This window comes from Panulirus ornatus, chromosome 57 (genome assembly GCF_036320965.1).
Source record: "Panulirus ornatus isolate Po-2019 chromosome 57, ASM3632096v1, whole genome shotgun sequence".
NCBI classification, from domain to species: Eukaryota; Metazoa; Arthropoda; class Malacostraca; order Decapoda; family Palinuridae; genus Panulirus; species Panulirus ornatus.
This window is the reverse complement of record NC_092280.1, coordinates 18,736,513-18,756,368: the sequence shown is the minus strand read 5'-3', so window position 1 is coordinate 18,756,368 and position 19,856 is coordinate 18,736,513. Positions and strand designations below refer to the sequence as shown.

The following is a 19,856-nucleotide window of genomic DNA, read 5'->3' as shown; positions in this document are numbered from 1 at the left end:
GACAGATGGTCGGTCTTCAGATGACGTAAGGTACTGTAGCAAATCCTCCCACTACCGTTAATATGTTCGTAGGTTGGTGCAGGGTACAGACCAGCACCTCCTTCCCCTCCCTCCCTGACTGGGAGGGTGGTGGTAAGTGTCGTGGTCATGCGTGCTGCTCTCACTCCCTCACTCGCCTTTCACGAGGCAAAGCACTCACTCCCACCCACGGTAAGGCTCTCTCTCTCTCTCTCTCTCTCTCTCTCTCTCTCTCTCTCTCTCTCTCTCTCTCATAGTGTGTTTCCGTAGGGGGTTCATGTCTCCCTCCTCCTCCTCCTCTTCCTCCAGTGGTCTAAACAGACAAAGTACTTCCTGTCTCTCCCATGGAAATGGGGAGTTCCTTATACAAATACTGTGTTGGCATCGGAAATATCATGTGTACGAAGTGACTATTCTTTTTTTTGGTAATACTGCAGGTCGTTCTTTTACGAATTTCACTGACCGTTTTAAGAATCCCAGAACCATTCATCAACAAGTTTCCTCCAGTGTGCTAACGTTAATGCCCTTCGTTGGCAGAATATTTTCTTTACGAACGGAAACAAAAACCATAAATATATGTGTATTTCTAAGCCACGAACTGACCTGCAGGTCTTATGTAGTGAGACACAGGCCCGGGTATGGTATGGTGTGTCCGCCTCGCGGCCTTCCTGAAGGAACAGAATTCTGACGAAGTCGGGTTCTTGAGATGTGATCCTTGAGGTCGTCTCCTCCTGCATGATGGGGGGCGTTCCTCCAGCCTCCATCCGGAGAGGTAATAATCACAGGCTCGTCCACCTTCACTCTCGCCCAATCCTCATTACATTAGGACTGAATCCCATTAGCCCAGGCAGGAGAGCAGTGATTCCTGGGATTACATCCCTTTAGCCGTGCCTAAGACCATCGCTTGTGTTTATCGCAGTCTTCCCTGCAGGCCGTCACGACCGTGAAGACAGGCCGTTCACAATGCGTGAGATTCGAACCCCCGACGTAAGACTAACATAACATAGCTGCCCTTGGGCCAAGGCTCGTGGAATACCATGAGTTACTACTATGATCCTGCACGAGAGATCACCTCTGATGTGTGTGTGTCCTGTGTCCCTGCACCAGCCAGATATAATCTCTGATCCAGTGAAGGATTCGTCGTCCTCTGACTTTTGGCGTAAACTCCCCACTCTGGAGCCACACTCCCGTAGGGTATAGGGTCAAATACCTCTCTGTAATGTAAAGGTAAAGTTTATATCCCTCTTTATCAAGGGTATAATAGCCTACTCTACCGATAATGTATGACCCCCTTTATCCTCATTCGTTTTCCCTTCATATCCATTATCTCATAAGCTTACAAAAACTAGAGAGTTAAAAAGAGATGGTTCGACACCAGGTGTATATATCAAATGATCAGAGGCTGGGACAGTCTGGATCTGAGCAGATATCTTAGGCTACATCAGACGGATATCCCTCGTAGTAATGGACTCGTAGACAAGTGGCTGACTTTGAATGAAGTTCAGAAGGTTTTCCTCTTCTTTCAAGTGAACAACTTAATGTGTTACCAATTAAGGCAGCTGAAAGCAACACGACAAATATGTTTATGGATGGACTTGACAAACTCGAAGATCCACGATTGACGTTTTCTGTTCCACTGTAGATCTAACACTATATCTGTTCTTCTAACTCTGACCTCACTAATCTTTATGTTTTTGATATCTTCCACGAACGCAACCAGCCAAAGAGTTCCGTTACACTTCCTTCTATCCTACTGCATGAGTACAGCTGTTACAGTCCTACAGTGTTGGGTAATGCATGAGTACCCCTGTTACTGATCTACAGTGTTGGATAATGCATGAGTACACCTGTTACTGACCTACAGTGTTGGGTTATGCATGAGTACACCTGTTACTGACCTACAGTGTTGGGTAATGCATGAGCACACCTGTTACTGATCTACAGTGTTGGATAATGCATAAGTACACCTGTTACTGACCTACAGTGTTGGGTAATGCATGAGTACCCCTGTTACTGATCTACAGTGTTGGATAATGCATGAGTACACCTGTTACTGACCTACAGTGTTGGGTAATGCATGAGTACCCCTGTTACTGATCTACAGTGTTGGATAATGCATGAGTACACCTGTTACTGACCTACAGTGTTGGGTTATGCATGAGTACACCTGTTACTGACCTACAGAGTTGGATAATGCATGAGTACACCTGTTACTGACCTACAGTGTTGGGTAATGCATGAGCACACCTGTTACTGACCTACAGTGTTGGGTTATGCATGAGTACACCTGTTACTGACCTACAGTGTTGAGTAATGCATGAGTACACCTGTTAGTGACCTACAGTGTTGGGTAATGCATGAGTACACCTGTTACTGACCTACAGTGTTGGGTTATGCATGAGTACACCTGTTACTGACCTACAGTGTTGGGTAATCAACTCGTGGTCACCTTCATCAATCATAATGTTTATCCTCCTCCTCCCTGGAACCGATCCCTCACCTTGTGATTTCTAATGAGTTCCTGACGACCCGTCAAGGAGTTCCAGCCCATTCTTGAGGGCCACAGGGTGAGATACTGTTTGGGTTATACGTCTTATATGGGTCTGGATTCTCTTCTCATGTGCTGTCCATGATCGCATTACCGTCTACAGCAGACAAGTGATGGTGGCACGGGGTGAGTATTGTTGACAATAAACACCTTCGCTTCGGCATGTCTTTCTCTCTGAGTCATAATCTTCACTGATTTTGTGTTCCTTAATCGACAACGTATTCCTCATGCATTAGTCACAGGACATCGAAAGTTCACAGCAATCTTTTCCATAATGCGCCTCTCATAACTTCCCTGGTCCCTCACTCCTGTACAACGCGCCTCTCATAACTTCCCTCATCCCTCACTCCTGTACAATGCGCCTCTCATAACTTCCCTCATCCCTCACTCCTGTACAATGCGCCTCTCATAACTTCCCTCATCCCTCACTCTTGTACAGTGCGCCTCTTATAACTTCCCTCATCCCTCACTCTTGTACAGTGCGCCTCTTATAACTTCCGTCATCCTTCACTCCTGTACAATGCGCCTCTCATAACTTCCCTCATCCCTCACTCTTGTACAGTGCGCCTCTTATAACTTCCGTCATCCTTCACTCCTGTACAATGCGCCTCTCATAACTTCCGTCATCCCTCACTCCTGTACAATGCGCCTCTCATAACTTCCGTCATCCCTCACTCTTGTACAGTGCGCCTCTCATAACTTCCGTCATCCCTCACTCCTGTACTGTCCTATACACTTAACGGCTCCCTCGCTATCTTTCCACAGTCCTGCACTGTCCTGCCTTCTCTGTCTTCTACACATTACATGTCTACTTTACTCTGTCATTTGGCACCGCCTGTCATCATAACATGTTTCCCCTCACCTGTGTCCCTCCTTGCCTCTCCAGCACACATTCACTCTCTCTCTCTCTCTCTCTCTCTCTGCCGTGTTAACGGGACCTTCTAAAAACCCTGACGTACACCCGAGTTGTGATAACAGTGCTTGGTGACCTGGTTTACGCTACTCGGAGGGGACGGCTCACTCAGTCGTAGTTTTCCACTTTGTGTCTCTTCTCTTTTTCGGTGCTTCCTATCCAGCCCATGGCTCATGCTTCTTAACCCTCCCTTCACATCGTGTACACCCATGTGTACACCATCCTCCCATTGCCTCAGGTCCATCAAGTGTGGCACAATCCTGGGTAGCCTAACTCGGGCTGTGGTGATGTATGCTTGCTGCGGTGCCTGCACACACACACACACACACTTCCTCCTCCCTCTTGTGTCTTGTTACCTTTAATTCCGTTCTCCGACACGGAACCGGTTTTGACCGTCTTCGGAACTGCCCCACCCTTCTGTCCCGTGAACCGTCCGGTCCTCCTGTCGACTAAAGTGCCGTGCCCTTCTGTCACCTGAGCGGTCCTGTCCTTCTGTCACCTGTGCTGCCCTGTCCCTCTGTCACCTGTGCTGTCCTGTCCTTCTGTCACCTGTGTTGTCCTGTCCTTCTGTCACCTGAGATGTCCTGTCCTTCTGTCACCTGAGCTGTCCTGTCCTTCTGTCACCTGCGCTGTCCTGTCCTTCTGTCACCTGAGCTGTCCTGCCCTTCTGTCACCTGTGCTGCCCTGCCCTTCTGTCACCTGTGCTGTCCTGTCCTTCTGTCACCTGTGCTGTCCTGTCCTTCTGTCACCTGTGCTGTCCTGTCCTTCTGTCACCTGAGCTGTCCTGTCCTTCTGTCACCTAAGCTGTCCTGTCCTTCTGTCACCTGAGCTGTCCTGTCCTTCTGTCACCTGAGCTGCCCTGTCCTTTCCTTCTGTCACCTGCGCTGTCCTGTCCTTCTGTCACCTAAGCTGTCCTGTCCTTCTGTCACCTGTGCTGTCCTGTCCTTCTGTCACCTGAGCTGTCCTGTCCTTCTGTCACCTAAGCTGTCCTGTCCTTCTGTCACCTGAGCTGTCCTGTCCTTCTGTCACCTGAGCTGCCCTGTCCTGTCCTTCTGTCACCTGCGCTGTCCTGTCCTTCTGTCACCTGTGGTGTCCTGTCCTTCTGTCACCTGTGCTGCCCTGTCCTTCTGTTACCTGTGCTGCCCTGTCCTTCTGTCATCTGAGCTGTCCTGTCCTTCTGTCACCTGAGCTGTCCTGCCCTTCTGTCACCTGAGCTGTCCTGCCCTTCTGTCACCTGTGCTGCCCTGCCCTTCTGTCACCTGTGCTGTCCTGTCCTTCTGTCACCTGTGCTGTCCTGTCCTTCTGTCACCTGTGCTGTCCTGTCCTTCTGTCACCTGAGCTGTCCTGTCCTTCTGTCACCTAAGCTGTCCTGTCCTTCTGTCACCTGAGCTGTCCTGTCCTTCTGTCACCTGAGCTGTCCTGTCCTTCTGTCACCTGCGCTGTCCTGTCCTTCTGTCACCTGTGGTGTCCTGTCCTTCTGTCACCTGTGCTGCCCTGTCCTTCTGTTACCTGTGCTGCCCTGTCCTTCTGTCATCTGAGCTGTCCTGTCCTTCTGTCACCTGAGCTGTCCTGCCCTTCTGTCACCTGAGCTGTCCTGCCCTTCTGTCACCTGTGCTGCCCTGCCCTTCTGTCACCTGTGCTGTCCTGTCCTTCTGTCACCTGTGCTGTCCTGTCCTTCTGTCACCTGTGCTGTCCTGTCCTTCTGTCACCTGAGCTGTCCTGTCCTTCTGTCACCTAAGCTGTCCTGTCCTTCTGTCACCTGAGCTGTCCTGTCCTTCTGTCACCTGAGCTGCCCTGTCCTTTCCTTCTGTCACCGAGTTGTTCTTTCCTTCTGTCTCAAATTTTCCTGACCTGTCACTTGAAACTGTCCCACCCTTATCTCTCCTGAACTGTCCTACCCGTCTCTCTCCTAACCTGTCCCGTCCTTCTGTCACCTGAAATGTCCCGTCCTTGTGTCTCCTAACTGTCCTGTCCTTCTGTCACATGAAGTCCCGCGCTTCTGTCTACAAACCTGTCCCGTCCTTCTGTCTCTAAACCTGTCCCGTCCTTCTGTCTCTAAAGACGGGCAGGCCAGAATCTACTTAATCTGTGTTGTACGTGCGCGTGTCTACACGTGTGTTGTACTTGCGCGCGCCCGCACGCGTTGCATAACCTATCTCTGAGCATTGAATTGTCGTTGTTCTTGCCGTCGTCGCCAGTCGTATAGGCGTAATGCCCCTTGTCACGTCGGCTGCAGCTGTTTTCTTTGTGTGTCATTCTTCCCACGTCTCGTCAGGGAGGTAGCGAGCGGCCGTGTCTGGCCCAGGATGTGGCAGGATCGGCCACCACAATGCTGGCGACGTGTATTGTGGGTAGGGCATCGCTGGCCGTCCCTCACCCTCCTCCTCCACCTGACCTGACACCTCCCGACACATACAATACTCCCCACCACCCACCCAGTGACATAAGGCGATCACCCTACGCCCCTTTTAAGCACCACGGGGCGACCCTAGAACACGCCGGTGCCACACCTTCAGGCACGGTCCGAACCTGATCCTATTATATAGGGGAGGAGGGAGGTCGGCCTTTGTGCACTGACTCCCTCTGTCAATTAATTGACGCTTGCTTTTGTGTGTGTGTGTGTGTGTGGGGGGGGGGGGGGGGGGTGATGGGGGTGTCGTTGGGGAGGAGGTTGGAAAAAGCTGACGTGAGTGGAGGCCAAATTCATCTTCCCCCTCTGACGCAACCACTCCGTAGATACGGAGTCGACACGGAGTGTGACTGGAAAGGAATTGGGATCAAATCCGCTACACGAATCGTCCCAAGTTTAAGACTCTACACATGGAAGCTGGCGGGGATACGCCTTTCACGCTGAGCCTCACGGTGCTGTGGTAACCTGGCTGGTGAAGGACAGCTGACACCCGTCCGTTAGCGTCCGTCACGCGAGAATCACCCGTGACCGTCACTCACACTTGTCTCCCTAGGCCGACAGTCGGGCCCTAGGAGCACGGTCAGGCGCGCGTCCACGCACCTCGCCGCCTCCGTCCAGCGACAACACCACGGCCTCTTAAGGGCTGGGAACCATGACTGGCGTTCACACGTACTCGCGAACGCGTATGCAACTCAACACTGCCGCTCACAGGCGAGGAGACGTACGCAGTCACTATCAACGCCCCTGGACCAGGTCATCCCGCCTTCACCTCCACACACACACACATCTCCCCTACGCAGGTGGAGCACAGAGGAGCGTTGAGGAGAATCTGTACACCACACAGCCACCCACCCGCCCACACACACATACAGGCACTAACCTCACCCTCGAGGAGGCTTCCTGCTGTGTTGTATGACCTTATGGTGACGTCTGGCAAGACGGTCGTTTCACGTGTAAACGTTTGAGTCTCCCTACAGTATAGTCTCCTGGGACCGAGTCATCTTGAAGGTTTACGATACTTACACCACCCTCACTCCGTCACGACCCCTCGCTCCGTCACCATCCCTCACTCCGTCTCACCATCCCTCACTCCGTCACGACCCCTCGCTCCGTAACCACCCCTCGCTCCGTCACGACCCCTCGCTCCGTAACCACCCCTCGCTCCGTCACGACCCCTCGCTCCGTCACGACCCCTCACTCCGTCACGACCCCTCGCTCCGTCACCATCCCTCACTCCGTCACCATCCCTCGTTCCGCCACCGCCCCTCGCTCCGTCACCATCCCTCGCTCCGTCACCATCCCTCGTTCCGTCACCATCCCTCACTCCGTCTCACCACCCCTCGCTCCGTCACCATCCCTCACTGCGTCACCACCCCTCGCTCCGTCACCATCCCTCATTCCGTCACCATCCCTCGCTCCGTCACCACCGCACGTACAACCCATCATATACGTGGTGACACGTGCGGTAAACGCACGTACTTACGTAACCACGGGCAGCGAGTGGCGGAGGAGGAGGTATTGGGTGGAGGCTACATAGGAAGCAGGTGGCCTCATCATCAGTCATTTCCTGACAACCCGCCGGACGCCCTGCCTGGGGCCTGGCCACAGCTTCACGGGGCTCTATGGGAATTACGGCTCCCTCGTGGGGCACGGAGGACCCACGCATGCACGGACGGGTGTAGCGCGCGCAGGACAGACTGTCTTATATATATATATATATATATATATATATATATATATATATATATATATATATTTTTTTTTTTTTCTTTTAAACTATTCGCCATTTCCCGCGTTAGCGAGGTAGCGTAAAGAACAGAGGACTGGGCCTTTTTTGGAATATCCTCACCTGGCCCCCTCTGTTCCTTCTTTTGGAAAATTAAAAAAAAAAAAGAAAGAAAAAAAAAAAAAAAGACGAGAGGGGAGGATTTCCAGCCCCCCGCTCCCTTCCCTTTTAGTCGCCTTCTACGACACGCAGGGAATACGTGGGAAGTATTCTTAATCCCCTAACCCCAGGGATAATATATGTATGTATATATATATATATATATATATATATATATATATATATATATATATATGTGTGTGTGTGTGTGTGTGTGTGTGTGTGTGTGGGTTAATTTTGCGTCTCATCAACATGCAAGTTGGTAGGTGTATATACCAGTCACACACAAACCACAGCTGATTCCCACACCCCCTAGTTAACCTAAACGGAACGCCACACACTCACACACACACACACACACACACACACACCGCACGTGTGTAGCATAGGATGAACCTCTGACCTAAGACATGTCCCCTATAATCCAGGGGTCAGAGGTCACGAAAACTTTTTTCTTTATTTTGGGGTGGGGAGGTCATTTATTTTATATGATTATCCTTCGATTAATTTCCATCATTTTTGGATCATACATGACCAGTGATGAGTGAACACGGTGTGCTGATGAATGGTATGGTGAATGATAGTGAACATGACGGTCTAGTGATGGTGAACGTGACTGTGAGTGATAGTGTACGGGATGGGCAGTGCTGACAGCTGAGGTAGACCCGGCGACAACATAGTTGGGTCTGTGTTGCCAACATCTCGCACTCCGTCGTACGTGGGGCACTGCGCCCCCGTCTCCAACACCCTCCCTCCTGCTCCAACACACACCCACCCTCCCTCCTTCTCCAACACCCTCCCCTCCCTAATTCTCCAACACCCTCCCTCCCTCCCTCCTTCTCCAAACCCCCCAGCGACTGCCAATCCATCAACAGACAGCCATAATGTACCCACATGCGGACGAATCAACATGGCTTTCTGTCCTCCGCTCCTCTCAAATCCGCTCACATCCTCTCTTGTCTTGTATGCGCCTCCTCTCGCCAAAGCTACACCGCGAGTGCCTCCTCTCGCCAAAGCTACACCGCGAGTGCCTCCTCTCGCCACAGCTACACCGCGAGTGCCTCCTCTCGCCACAGCTACACCGAGAGTAGCTTTACCCTAAGCTAGACATCATAGCTTGAGGAATCGAGCATGAAACACCACTCCTCTCTTGTCAACACATCGGTACCACCACAACGGGAACACATTGTCCAACGTAGAGCTCCGGTCTACCACAAGGGCGAGGCAGAGCTTGAACAAGTCCAAAGAGTAGCTACAAAATCAATTCCAGCTCTAAGAAACCTATTTCATGAAGGAAGCATACGAAGATTTATTATATATATATATCCCTGGGGATAGGGGAGAAAGAATACTTCCACGTATTCCCTGCGTGTCGTAGATATATATATATATATATATATATATATATATATATATATATATATATATATATATATATATATATATATATATATATAATTCACAATGATAAGTGTAATCTAATTATTTGCAGACAACTAAGAGAATCAGCCACAATAAGTGCCGAGTTAAAAAAAATTGTATTACATTTTTCGAGACGATTTATCGCGGTTCATTTTTCCTCGTGGCTAAGCAGCAGGTGCTTCGCCCCGCCCAAGAGAGGGACCTTCGATCTGTTACTACCCCTCATACTACACCTCCTGACGACGTGTCTTGGAGGTGACCAGGTACCACCTCGCCCACCACACAAGGTAAGGAAGGGAAGTATCACGTGTCAAAACTGTTCACGCCCCCTCCTCCTCCTCCTCCCGCGTGGACCCACTAATGTTCTCTTCCGTATTACATTTCTCGCCTCACTAGCTTGACGAACCGCCGTCGTACCCAGAGGCAAACATGTCGAAGACCGGCGCGCCCCTGCCCAGCGGCCACAAGGCGACGCCCTTAGAGGGCGAGGAGCTGACGCAACACGACAAGGACTTCGTGGGCTTCCACCAGGGCCTGGTGCGCCTCAGTCCGGGCAACTGGTACCTCCCCGCCGCCTTCACGAACTTCGCCGAGAAACTGTATAACTTCCAGGTAGGTGTGGGTCGCGACCGCCGGCCTCAACCCCCACGGGTCACCGCCTTAAGACAACTCTGCATCATATCAAATTGATGAGGAACCAAGTTCACTCCCTTGAGCACGACAATACGAACCTGAACACTTCGTCACGAACACCATGCACGACCCGTGGTGGGTCATGAGGGCCACCGTCGTGCTCAAGGGCGATGAACTGACTGACGTTTCCGGGTCAAGGTAAACGAGTCAAGATTCTCCTGTTGCAGTGGCGGGGGAGTGACGTGGTGGTGAGTAGCTACGCGCGCTGTGGCTCATCCTGGGGTCAGGAGATCATCTGGACCATGAGGAACAACCCCGACTTGGACAACCCCATGGACGCCATGCCCCTTCTGGCCAAGGTCCCCTTCCTCGAGTAAGACTCATGATGACACACGTAAAAATATATATATTTCATATATTCTTTTTTTTCATACATATTTACCTTATCCCGTGTTAGCGAGGTAGCGTTAAGAACAGAGGAGTGAGCCTTAGAGGGTATATCCTCAACTGGCCAACCTCTCCGTTCCTTCTTTTGGAACTTTATAAATGGGAGGGGAGGATTTCCAGCCACCCGATCCCTCTCCTTTTAGTCGCCCTCTACTAATATATATATATATATATATATATATATATATATATATATATATATATATATATATATATATATATATATATATATGCAGAAAATCACAATAAAGACGTGATTTCGTAAATGCAGACACTCCGCTCGGAGAGGAATCACGAGAATCCTGAGCGCTTTCGTGTATTACCACATCTTCAGAGCTCTAGTTACACATAGAGAGAAAATACATACACTACAGGTTACGTGTACAGAACCGGAGGAAACGTCCTGGAGTTGTCGTCGTCAGGGCTAGGTAGAGGCTGGGTCACACATAACCTTATGCCAACCTCGCCTCTCAGTAATTTCAAGGTCGCTTGACCCAATTCCATGTTTCTCGGGTTCTGAATAACTAACCCATACTGTAACTATCATTTCTCTGAAGATGTGGTAATACACGAAAGCGCTCAGGATTCTCGTGATTTCTTTCCCTGCTGGTGTCCCTGCACTGCCTGCCACAGACCGCCTACATACACTATGCGAGGTCCATGTTGAGCCGCGTGTCTCCTGCAGCATGGATATGATGATGGACGGGAAGGAGATGCCGGCCATCACCCCAGACAACCCACTGGTGCAGGGGTTCATCAAGATGTGTCCCGGAGGCAACCCGGCCGACGGCGTCAACCTACAGATCACGGCCGCGACCCCAGACCCGCGCACCATTAAGACGCACTTGCCTCTCTCGCTCCTCCACCCTGATGTCCTGGACAATACCAAGGCAAGTATAGCTCCCTCCTCATCACCCCTCCAAGCCCTCTGGGCTGTACGATTTACTGTCAAGCGAGGCATATACTGCTCCCTGATGCCTCCTCAACTGACGACACCTGAGTACATGTGACGCTCTCGTCTCCGTCTCGCAGGTGGTGTACATCGCCAGGAACCCGCGGGACATGGCTGTGTCCCTGTACCACCAGTGTCGCCTCCTCAAGACCTTCAGCTTCTCCGGCAGTCTGGCCGAGCTCGTCAAGTACGTCGTTGACGACTCCGGTGAGTCATCATGAGTCGTGGCTTCACACAAACACACACACACACACCGGGGGAGGGTAAGTCTTTAGGGGCAAGAAGCCTTGTTGACACGACACGGGCTGTGTTGATAAGTTCGACACCTCCTTGTTCTCCTGGTGTCACCTAGGGGCCATACCTCCACCAGTGGTGTGCTGGCTCTCCTCCTCCTGCTGGTGGTGGTGTCCTTCCCTCCACCAGTGGTGTACTGAGCCTCCTCCTGCTGGTGGTGGTGTCCCTCCCTCTACCATTGGTGTACTGAGCCTCCTCCTGCTGGTGAAGGTGTCCTTCCCTCTACCAGTGGTGTACTGTCCCTCCTGCTGGTGGTGTCATCCATACAAACACTGGTTCTTCCCTCCACAGTGGTGTACTGTCCCTCCTGCTGCTGGTGTCATCCACACTAACACTGGTCCTTCCCTCCACCAGTGGTGTACTGTCCCTCCTCCTGCTGCTGGTGTCACCCACACTAACATGGGTCCTTCCCTCCACCAGTGGTGTACTGTCCCTCCTGCTGCTGCTGGTGTCACCCACACTAACACTGGTCCTTCCCTCCACCAGTGGTGTACGGACCCTACTGGCTGCACGTGAAGGAGGCCTGGGAGATGCGTGACCATCCCAACATGCACTTCGTCTTCTACGAGGACCTGAAGGCCGACATTATGACGGAGCTGAAGAAGCTGAACGACTTCCTGGGCACCGACCTGACGCAGGCACAGCTGGAGAACGTAAGATTCCCATCATCACTCTCATGATCTCCTAACCCCCAGGTCATGCTGCTCGTGAGGTGCCACATCATACTCTGACTTACAGTGTTGTTCTACATGTAAAAAAACGAGTCTAATGCCATACAGTTGGATACCGTGCAGTATCATAGCTCTATATTCGTTCCTCGTGGGTGGGTAGCCAAGCTTACATGACTGATGCCACAGACTGTGAACACGTCTTCGTGCCCGACACTAAGGGAGGACAAAGACGTTTCACCAGGCCATCAGCCACTCACTGGTAGCAGCAGCAGTAGCAGCAGTAGTAGTAGCAGCAGCAACAGTAGTAGTAGTAGTAGTAGTAGTAGTAGTAGTAGTAGTGGTAACAGCAGCAGTAGCAGTAGCAGTAGTAGTAGTAGTAGTAGTAGCAGCAGTAGCAGTAGCAGTAGTAGTAGTAGTAGTAGGGCCACTGAGGTAATATCACCGGGTATATACAAGAAGGAATAAAAGAGATCCTATTTGCCTCCATGCAGGTGGCCAAACACACGAGCTTCAGCGAGATGCAAGCCCGGGACAACCTGCTGGGCAGCAAGTCGGTGGACAACCCTCTGATGAACCCGGACGTCGTCAAGCAAGACGGAGGCTTCTTCAGGAAAGGTGAGTTCGATGTCGTGTGAACGGACGGGTGGGACATTACGTCCTGGGGTCTGTTTGTTGTTGTCATCATCATCTCCTCTGGCTTGATGACGCGTCCCTGTGACGCAACACCGCCGCTGGTGCGGGAGTCAGGCTCAGGGGCAGAATGGGAACACTGGTCTCGTCCTGCAGCTGGAAACCGCTGTGGTTTCCCCGAGAGATAGATAGATAGATAGATAGATAGATAGATAGATAGAGAGAGAGAGAGAGAGAGAGAGAGAGAGAGAGAGAGAGAGAGAGAGAGAGAGAGAGAGAGAGAGAGCTTCCGGTTCCAACTTTCTATCAAAACCCGACGTCTCTCCGTCCGTCCGTCCAGTCTCGAGTGACGTCGATGCTGCTGCTGACTTACGGCCACAAAACCCAGGGTTCATGCACCTCCTCCTTCCTCCTCCTCCTCATTACCTTTCTCATGATGAGGCAGATAACGAGGAAGGATCACATTACGCGTTCGTGAGTTCACCTGTGGTTGACGACCCCATCAGCCACGACGATCCCCCCGCCGGACGGACCTGAGCAGCGACACCACCGCCTTCGGCCGGAGGTTCCCGCCCAGGTTGGTCTCGGTTACACCACAGCCACGGCGACCCCAGCTGGGCTGGACCACAGGCATCAGTTGACACTGCAGGACGGGGGGACAAACAGGGCGGGGAGCTACACACGTGAGCCAGGCAGGGACGGTGGGGAGAGAAGGTCGTGGGTGAACCACTTTCCTCTCGCGGTGATGCCACCTGCAGGCGGTCTTCCCAGACTCTGCTTGCAAGCGACGGCTTGCATCTTCATCAGGGGACGGAGAAGGGGGGGTTGGTCTACTGCAGCTTCATCAATGGTCTTCGTAGTGTAAGGGAACCTACTTCATGCTGCTGCCGCGTGGGGCGCAGCCTTGAAGGTGCAGGAGCCCCAGAGACGAGGATCTTGAGGATGCGTGGCTCACGAGTGCACATATCACCATAACCTACAGGTTGTACATAAGTGTATTGTAGGAATGATGATTTGGCAGACGTGTCCTAATAACCGTGAACTCTGATCCATCATCATCACAGGCGAGGTGGGCGACTGGAAGGAGAGGCTCTCGGCCGAGATGGTGGAGGAAATCGACCAGTGGATTCAGAAGAACCTCAGCATGATCCCCTTCAAGTACTCCATATAAACACAACAGCAGCAGCGGCAGCAGCAGCAGCATCCCCGCCCTCCTCACCTGGTCAGCTTTACCCCCACGGTGGCTGAGGAGCAGCTATAGCTTCTTGTAGTCCTTTATGATATTGTCTATGGAGGATGATGGTCACTACGACCATACCCTCACCTACTGGCGAGTTTTCTACTGGTTTGATATCAAGCAACAACTCGACTGACTGAGTATCTTGAGTGTGACACACTGAAGCTGCTGCTAACACATCAAAGCATCAGGACCTTTGGCCAATCTTGTGTCAATGGCCAGAACCATCAGTCGGGACTCTAGACTTCTGCTTTACAGCTGTAATTGCTTTGTTCAACATATATATATATATATATATATATATATATATATATATATATATATATATATATATACTGTTTACTGTATTCATTCAAAGCTTTATTCATGGAATTCTTGTCATTTTGCAGTCCAGGAAAAGATAATTAAATGTACCAGTACCGTTGGCTTTACTAATCGTCCTATTCCTCTCCCTAGTATTCATGTTTACATTAGTGTAGTATGTCCGTCAGCGCCACAGTGATGAAGAGGGCGTCCAGCTACCCAGACGGTGGATCAATATGACATTAGAACAGATGAGAACCAGATGTACACACACCAGGCCAAGGGCCTCACTCACACTAAAGCACGTCATGTATATACAAAAGTCCACATCAAGGCCGGGCCTTAACTGAAATACAGAGAGAATTGTGAGACGGGGGAAAAAAAAGAAAAGACAAGGGAAAGTATTTACGAATTTTGGGTGACGTGAAAGACTTGTTTTTTAAATGTGTCAGGTCATAGTTATTGGGAAAGACATGAGACGGTAGAGTTCCAAAGCTTCGACGTGTAGGGAAAGAGGCAGGTATCAAAACGGCCCACCCTTGAGCTGCCGATCACCACACAGTAATCATGTGATGCAGTAGCTTGCCGAGTATTTCGTGGTCTAGCGAATGGAGGGGGGCACACAAGCAGCCAGCTATCGGGAGCTAAATACCAAAGTAATACCTATAGAAGAGGGAAAGTGAACTAACATTACGGCGTAGGGCAAGGGGGTCAAGTTTGAAATTTAGCCTGGGACAGTTTATAAGTCGAACCAATTTCGATTCAACTTTGTCAAGTAAAGATACAGAGCTACAACCAACCCCAGATGTGAGAGCAGTTTAGAGGCAGATTTAGCTATTCCTGTAATGTGGGGTTTCCAAGAAACAGTGGATGATACAATAAAACCAAGTATGTTCAATGAGTCAAGAGGTGAAATTACAGAACCGTCAAAGGAGAGACGAGACTCGTGAGGAGTTTTCAATAGAGAGATGGGTAGAAACTGGGTCTTGGAGGCATTAAACTTAACATGACTTTGTCTACCCCACTGAGTTATTCTGTCCAAGTCTGAGTCTACCGAAGAAGTTGTGTCAAGACGCAATACAGATCGAGTGAGAGAAGAGGGAGAAGAATTGAAGGATGTATTGTTTCGTCAGCGTACAAGTGTATTGGAGAAAAGGAGAAAATGAGTAGGGGACAGGACTGAACCTTGAGGGACACCAGTGTTGATGGAGAAAAGTGAGGAAGACTGATCCACCAACATCCACAGAGGACAGATCGGCCGTAGAGGAAGCTAGATAGGAAGGAGCAAAGGCAAGGAGGGAAGCCAAAAGAGGGAAGCTTAAGAGATGAGACCCCGATGCCACATTCGGTCAAAGCCTCAGATATGTCAAGGGCAACTACACATGACTCTCCAGAATCTTTCAGTGATGGGGAAGAATATCACCATTGGATCTCGCCTTACAGAAGCCATACTGGTGATCAGAGAGAAGACTGTGATATTCGAATTGTCTAAAGACATGGGACTTGAGGTGGGATTCAAAGACTTTGGAAATGTTAGATGTCAAAGCAACAAGACGATAGGTAGAGGGGGTCAGAACGGTCACCCTTCTTAGAGATAGGATGTACCAACGCATGCTTCCAAGGAGAAAGAAAGGTTTTGGTTCTTAAGTAGAAACGGAACAGATGAGCAAGCACAGATGCAAGTTCAGAGGCACACTCTTCAGTACACGTGGATGGGTGTCATCAGGACCATAAGCCTTGCTTGTGTCCAGGGAAAAAAAAAAAAGCGCTTTTCGAACAGTCCAAAGAGATTACGGGAAGAGGCACAAGATCAGTAAGAGGAGCATCAGGGAGTGGAGGAATGTTAGAGTCATCCACGGTGGAGGTGGAGGAGAAACGGGAACCAAAGAGAGTTGCTCTGTCTACGGGAGAGACAGCTCTATATATAGTACCGTCAGAACGGAAAAGTGAAGGAAAGGTAGAGTGACAGAGGTTAAGAGACGTCCTTAGCTAAAGACCAGAATGACCTCTCAGTGGATGACGAGGAGAGGTTATCACACTTCCTTAGACTAAAGGAACGCTTCACCACACGGATAACATGCTCGCAGTGATTACGGGCAGTGATAAAAGCTGAATGGGAGTTGGAGGAAGGAGAGGTGATCCCTTGCCTGAATGGCCTCAGAACAGGAACGGGTGAACCATGGATTTGGATGAAGAGGTCATCTTGAAGGAAGAGGAGGATAATTGCTTCCATTCCCTCGAGTATAACCTGTGCTATGCGTTTGGCGGAGACAGAGGCATGACAGCAACACACCCAAGAAAACTCAGAAGTTCCGTAATTCATCCTACTCAAGTTCGACCGGGTACAGACGTGTCTCGGTATAAGTTGAGAGATGAAGAATGCAGTTTAACGATACAGAGATGTGACTTAATAGGATGCAGCTCAAGCTACACCTCACCCTGAATGTATGGATGACAATGTCATGGTGAAGTACCTAGACGTCCTCCAGCTACACCTGCTACCTTCATGATCCTTAGTAACTGTGGAAGTAGTGATCACCACCTAACCCACCCGGGCAATACATGACAACGTTACGAGTCCAAAAAAAAAAAAAAAAAAAGAAAAAAAAAGAAATCTGCAAAAGACGGAACAGAATCTACCAATTCGAGTAAAGAGAAAAAAGTAATAGATTAGGATATAATACATTCCATACTACAACATGCAATACAATAAAAATGCAGTATAGGAATACTATTAAACATAGGTGAAGAAGCCCTCAGAGGTTTGCCCACGAGGGAACGAATGATTACTCTCAGTAACGACAACCACAACTGTGGTGATGTGTGGTGACAGGAGGGACGGGTTGTGTGTGGCATGTGTAGGAGGTGTCCTAAGGAGGGACGGGTTGTGGCAGGTGTAGGAGGTGTTCTATGGAGGGACGGGTTGTGGCTGGCATGTGTAGGAGGTGTTCTATGGAGGGACGGGTTGTGGCAGGTGGAGGAGGTGTCCTATGGAGGGACGGGTTGTGTGTGGCATGTGTAGGAGGTGTCCTATGGAGGGACGAGTTGTGGCAGGTGTAGGAGGTGTCCTAGGGAGGGACGGGTTGTGTGTGGCAGGTGGAGGAGGTGTTCTATGGAGGGACGGGTCGTGGCAGGTGTATGATGGAGGGTAGTTGTGAGTGTCGTCCGGAGGGACGAATTGTGGCAGGCATACGGTAGAGGGTCGTTGGGACATGATGAGCTGATGGGTTATATATATATATATATATATATATATATATATATATATATATATATATATATATATATATATATATATATATATATATCCTGGGTCATCGCCCGGTGCCCCAGGGTAAGTCACTCCCGAGAATCGATTAACGCTGCAACCGTTCTGGTCACAGCGACCACGTACGTCCTGACCTCCCTCCCGCCACATGAGTCGGGCACATGACGTGCGAGCTGTGAGCCTGTAGATGCCTGGGTGTAAAGATGATGATCAACACGTCCTGCTACACAGCTTCGTCTTATCGAATGGCAGACGAGACACGACGAACAACACGTCCTGCTACACAGCTTCGTCTTATCGAATGGCAGACGAGACACGACGAACAACTTTCTGGCCACACAAACAATTTGACGTAACCCATGGAAACAATTTCTTGTTACGGGCTATATAAGCTGACAAGACTTCAAAAGTAGACGAAACAATCACACACCACGTTGGCCACGGACCGCATAACCCCACAGCACGTTGGGCACAGCGCCAGTGTGAGAGGATGAGACATGAAAATGAAATACACGGTGTTTGAGGAGTGGTCATGACCGGTTGTAACACATCGACGTGGTTGCTTCTTTGCTCCAGCACACGATTCCCCCCCAGCCACTCTCTGAGGCGTAGGCTTGGGTACCCTAAGTTAGAGAACCTTGGCTTGTGTACATGACATGTCGCGGTCTCAGGGTAGAAACACTCGTTGAATACGCCACGGTTCGTGGACTCAGAAAACGTAGATCAAACAGAGAAAAAAACTAATGGTAGCTTGAGGGGCAAGTCAGACGACGGCAAAGATTGAAGGTGTACGAGGAGTGGAACCATCATACTGGATGTGGGGAGGAAAAAAATAATAATCATCCTTTGAAATGGAAACAAATTACAATCAAAAGCTCCTGCTGACTCTATAGGTCTTGTGGAGATGAACACCTATGCATTAGTCCCATCTACAATGATGTTTTACTCTCAAAACTATGTGAGAGAAACGGGTCGACACGAATCAGAGCGAGGGAAAGCTATGATGATGGTACGTGTCCAGACCTAAGGATGAGCCCCCATGTTGGAGGCCCAATATGGCAGAGATCGAGAAGATGGATAATAAGGTACATAACATCAACGAGAAGTCGGAGCATGTCATAGATGACACAATCATCCCAAGGTGCCTAACGAGATCTGTAAACACACACACACACACAAGAAAAAAAAAATTGAGCCAAAATTGAGCTTATGTTTTTCAATAACCTTATGGATATCATCACCTCACATATCAACCCTTCATCTCTTTGACGTCCACACCAGGTAGGAGGCTACATCACCGTGTTGCCGAATATTCTCCCCACCTACACGAAGATACACGCACACCCTTCACACAAGACCTCAAATTTGCCTCTTGATATCATGAAGAGGGACATCAACATCCTTGGACTACTTTCCGAACCTGGCTGACGTAAGGGATCTGACGTAAGGGATCAGATGCTCAGATGTTGATCAAGAGGTCACCTGTCTGACGAACATTACAGGAACCTGTTCTCAGGTGGCCTCAGCGATTAGCCTCCTTTTGCCCTTGGAACCCGAGAGGGAAGGAAGGGGTCTTGCGCTCCACCATTGTTTCAGTGTCCTCGTGCGTAACCTTGACACTGATAACGCACTGTGCTGTGTGATAATCCCATGACAAATGTCTTTACACCTCCTCAATCACCCAAGAGGCCGTAGGTTCTATCTGACGCAGTTCACTCGCTCCGCCACTCAAGTGTGTGGACCAGTCATGACTTCAGAATAATAATAATAGTGATACAAGTCGTTACGCATCTCAGTCCTAGTCACCTCACTGATGCACGAACCTGCTTACGTAGTCAGCCTGAGCTGTGGGATCACCTTTGTTGCTTGTAAGATCTTCCGTGTCCTCAACTGGGTAGACAATAGGTGTAAGAGGAATCAACACAGCTAAGAACTTTGTCTGCACGATCTGTACTGAAGTACCACGCCATCTATACTGACTATGGTTGGATCTGATACTTTTTTAGTTTCCTTGAGGCGGAATAAGATAAAGTTACGAGACTAATTGTTTTTTTTCCTATCTTTTCTTTTTTTGTAGATTCCCGATGATGGCGAAAGTTTGATTGAAATATTTAATGGATAATTCTGGACAACTGGTGTTTGAGAAGCCACCTAATGGATAAACAAAGAAGACTAATTACTCTAAATATGCTGTCTTGTTCAATTATACGTGTATGAAAGAAAAC

General features: G+C 49.8%; 2 protein-coding genes across 2 annotated transcripts in view; one reads left to right on the top strand and one right to left on the bottom strand.

The window, feature by feature from the left end:
- The window catches only part of LOC139766187 (CD109 antigen-like), a 128,777-nt gene that overhangs the window by 7,961 nt on the left and 100,960 nt on the right, over positions 1-19,856 (bottom strand). The window lies entirely within an intron of this gene.
- Positions 84-14,389, top strand: LOC139766214 (sulfotransferase 1A1-like). The gene is made up of 8 exons (XM_071694521.1): positions 84-210; positions 9,593-9,808; positions 10,057-10,202; positions 10,962-11,166; positions 11,309-11,435; positions 12,009-12,175; positions 12,685-12,808; positions 13,888-14,389. The coding sequence occupies exons 1-8, from the start codon at positions 148-150 to the stop codon at positions 13,992-13,994; spliced, it is 1,155 nt and encodes a 384-aa protein (XP_071550622.1). The 5' UTR covers positions 84-147; the 3' UTR covers positions 13,995-14,389.

Coding starts and splice junctions, on each gene's coding strand:
- LOC139766214 (XM_071694521.1), top strand. CDS start 148: ATGCGTGCTGCTCTCACTCCCTCACTCGCCTTTCACGAGGCAAAGCAC. Junction 10,203..10,961: donor GCCAAGGTCCCCTTCCTCGA/GTAAGACTCATG, acceptor TGTCTCCTGCAG/CATGGATATGATGATGGACG. Junction 11,167..11,308: donor ATGTCCTGGACAATACCAAG/GCAAGTATAGCT, acceptor TCCGTCTCGCAG/GTGGTGTACATCGCCAGGAA.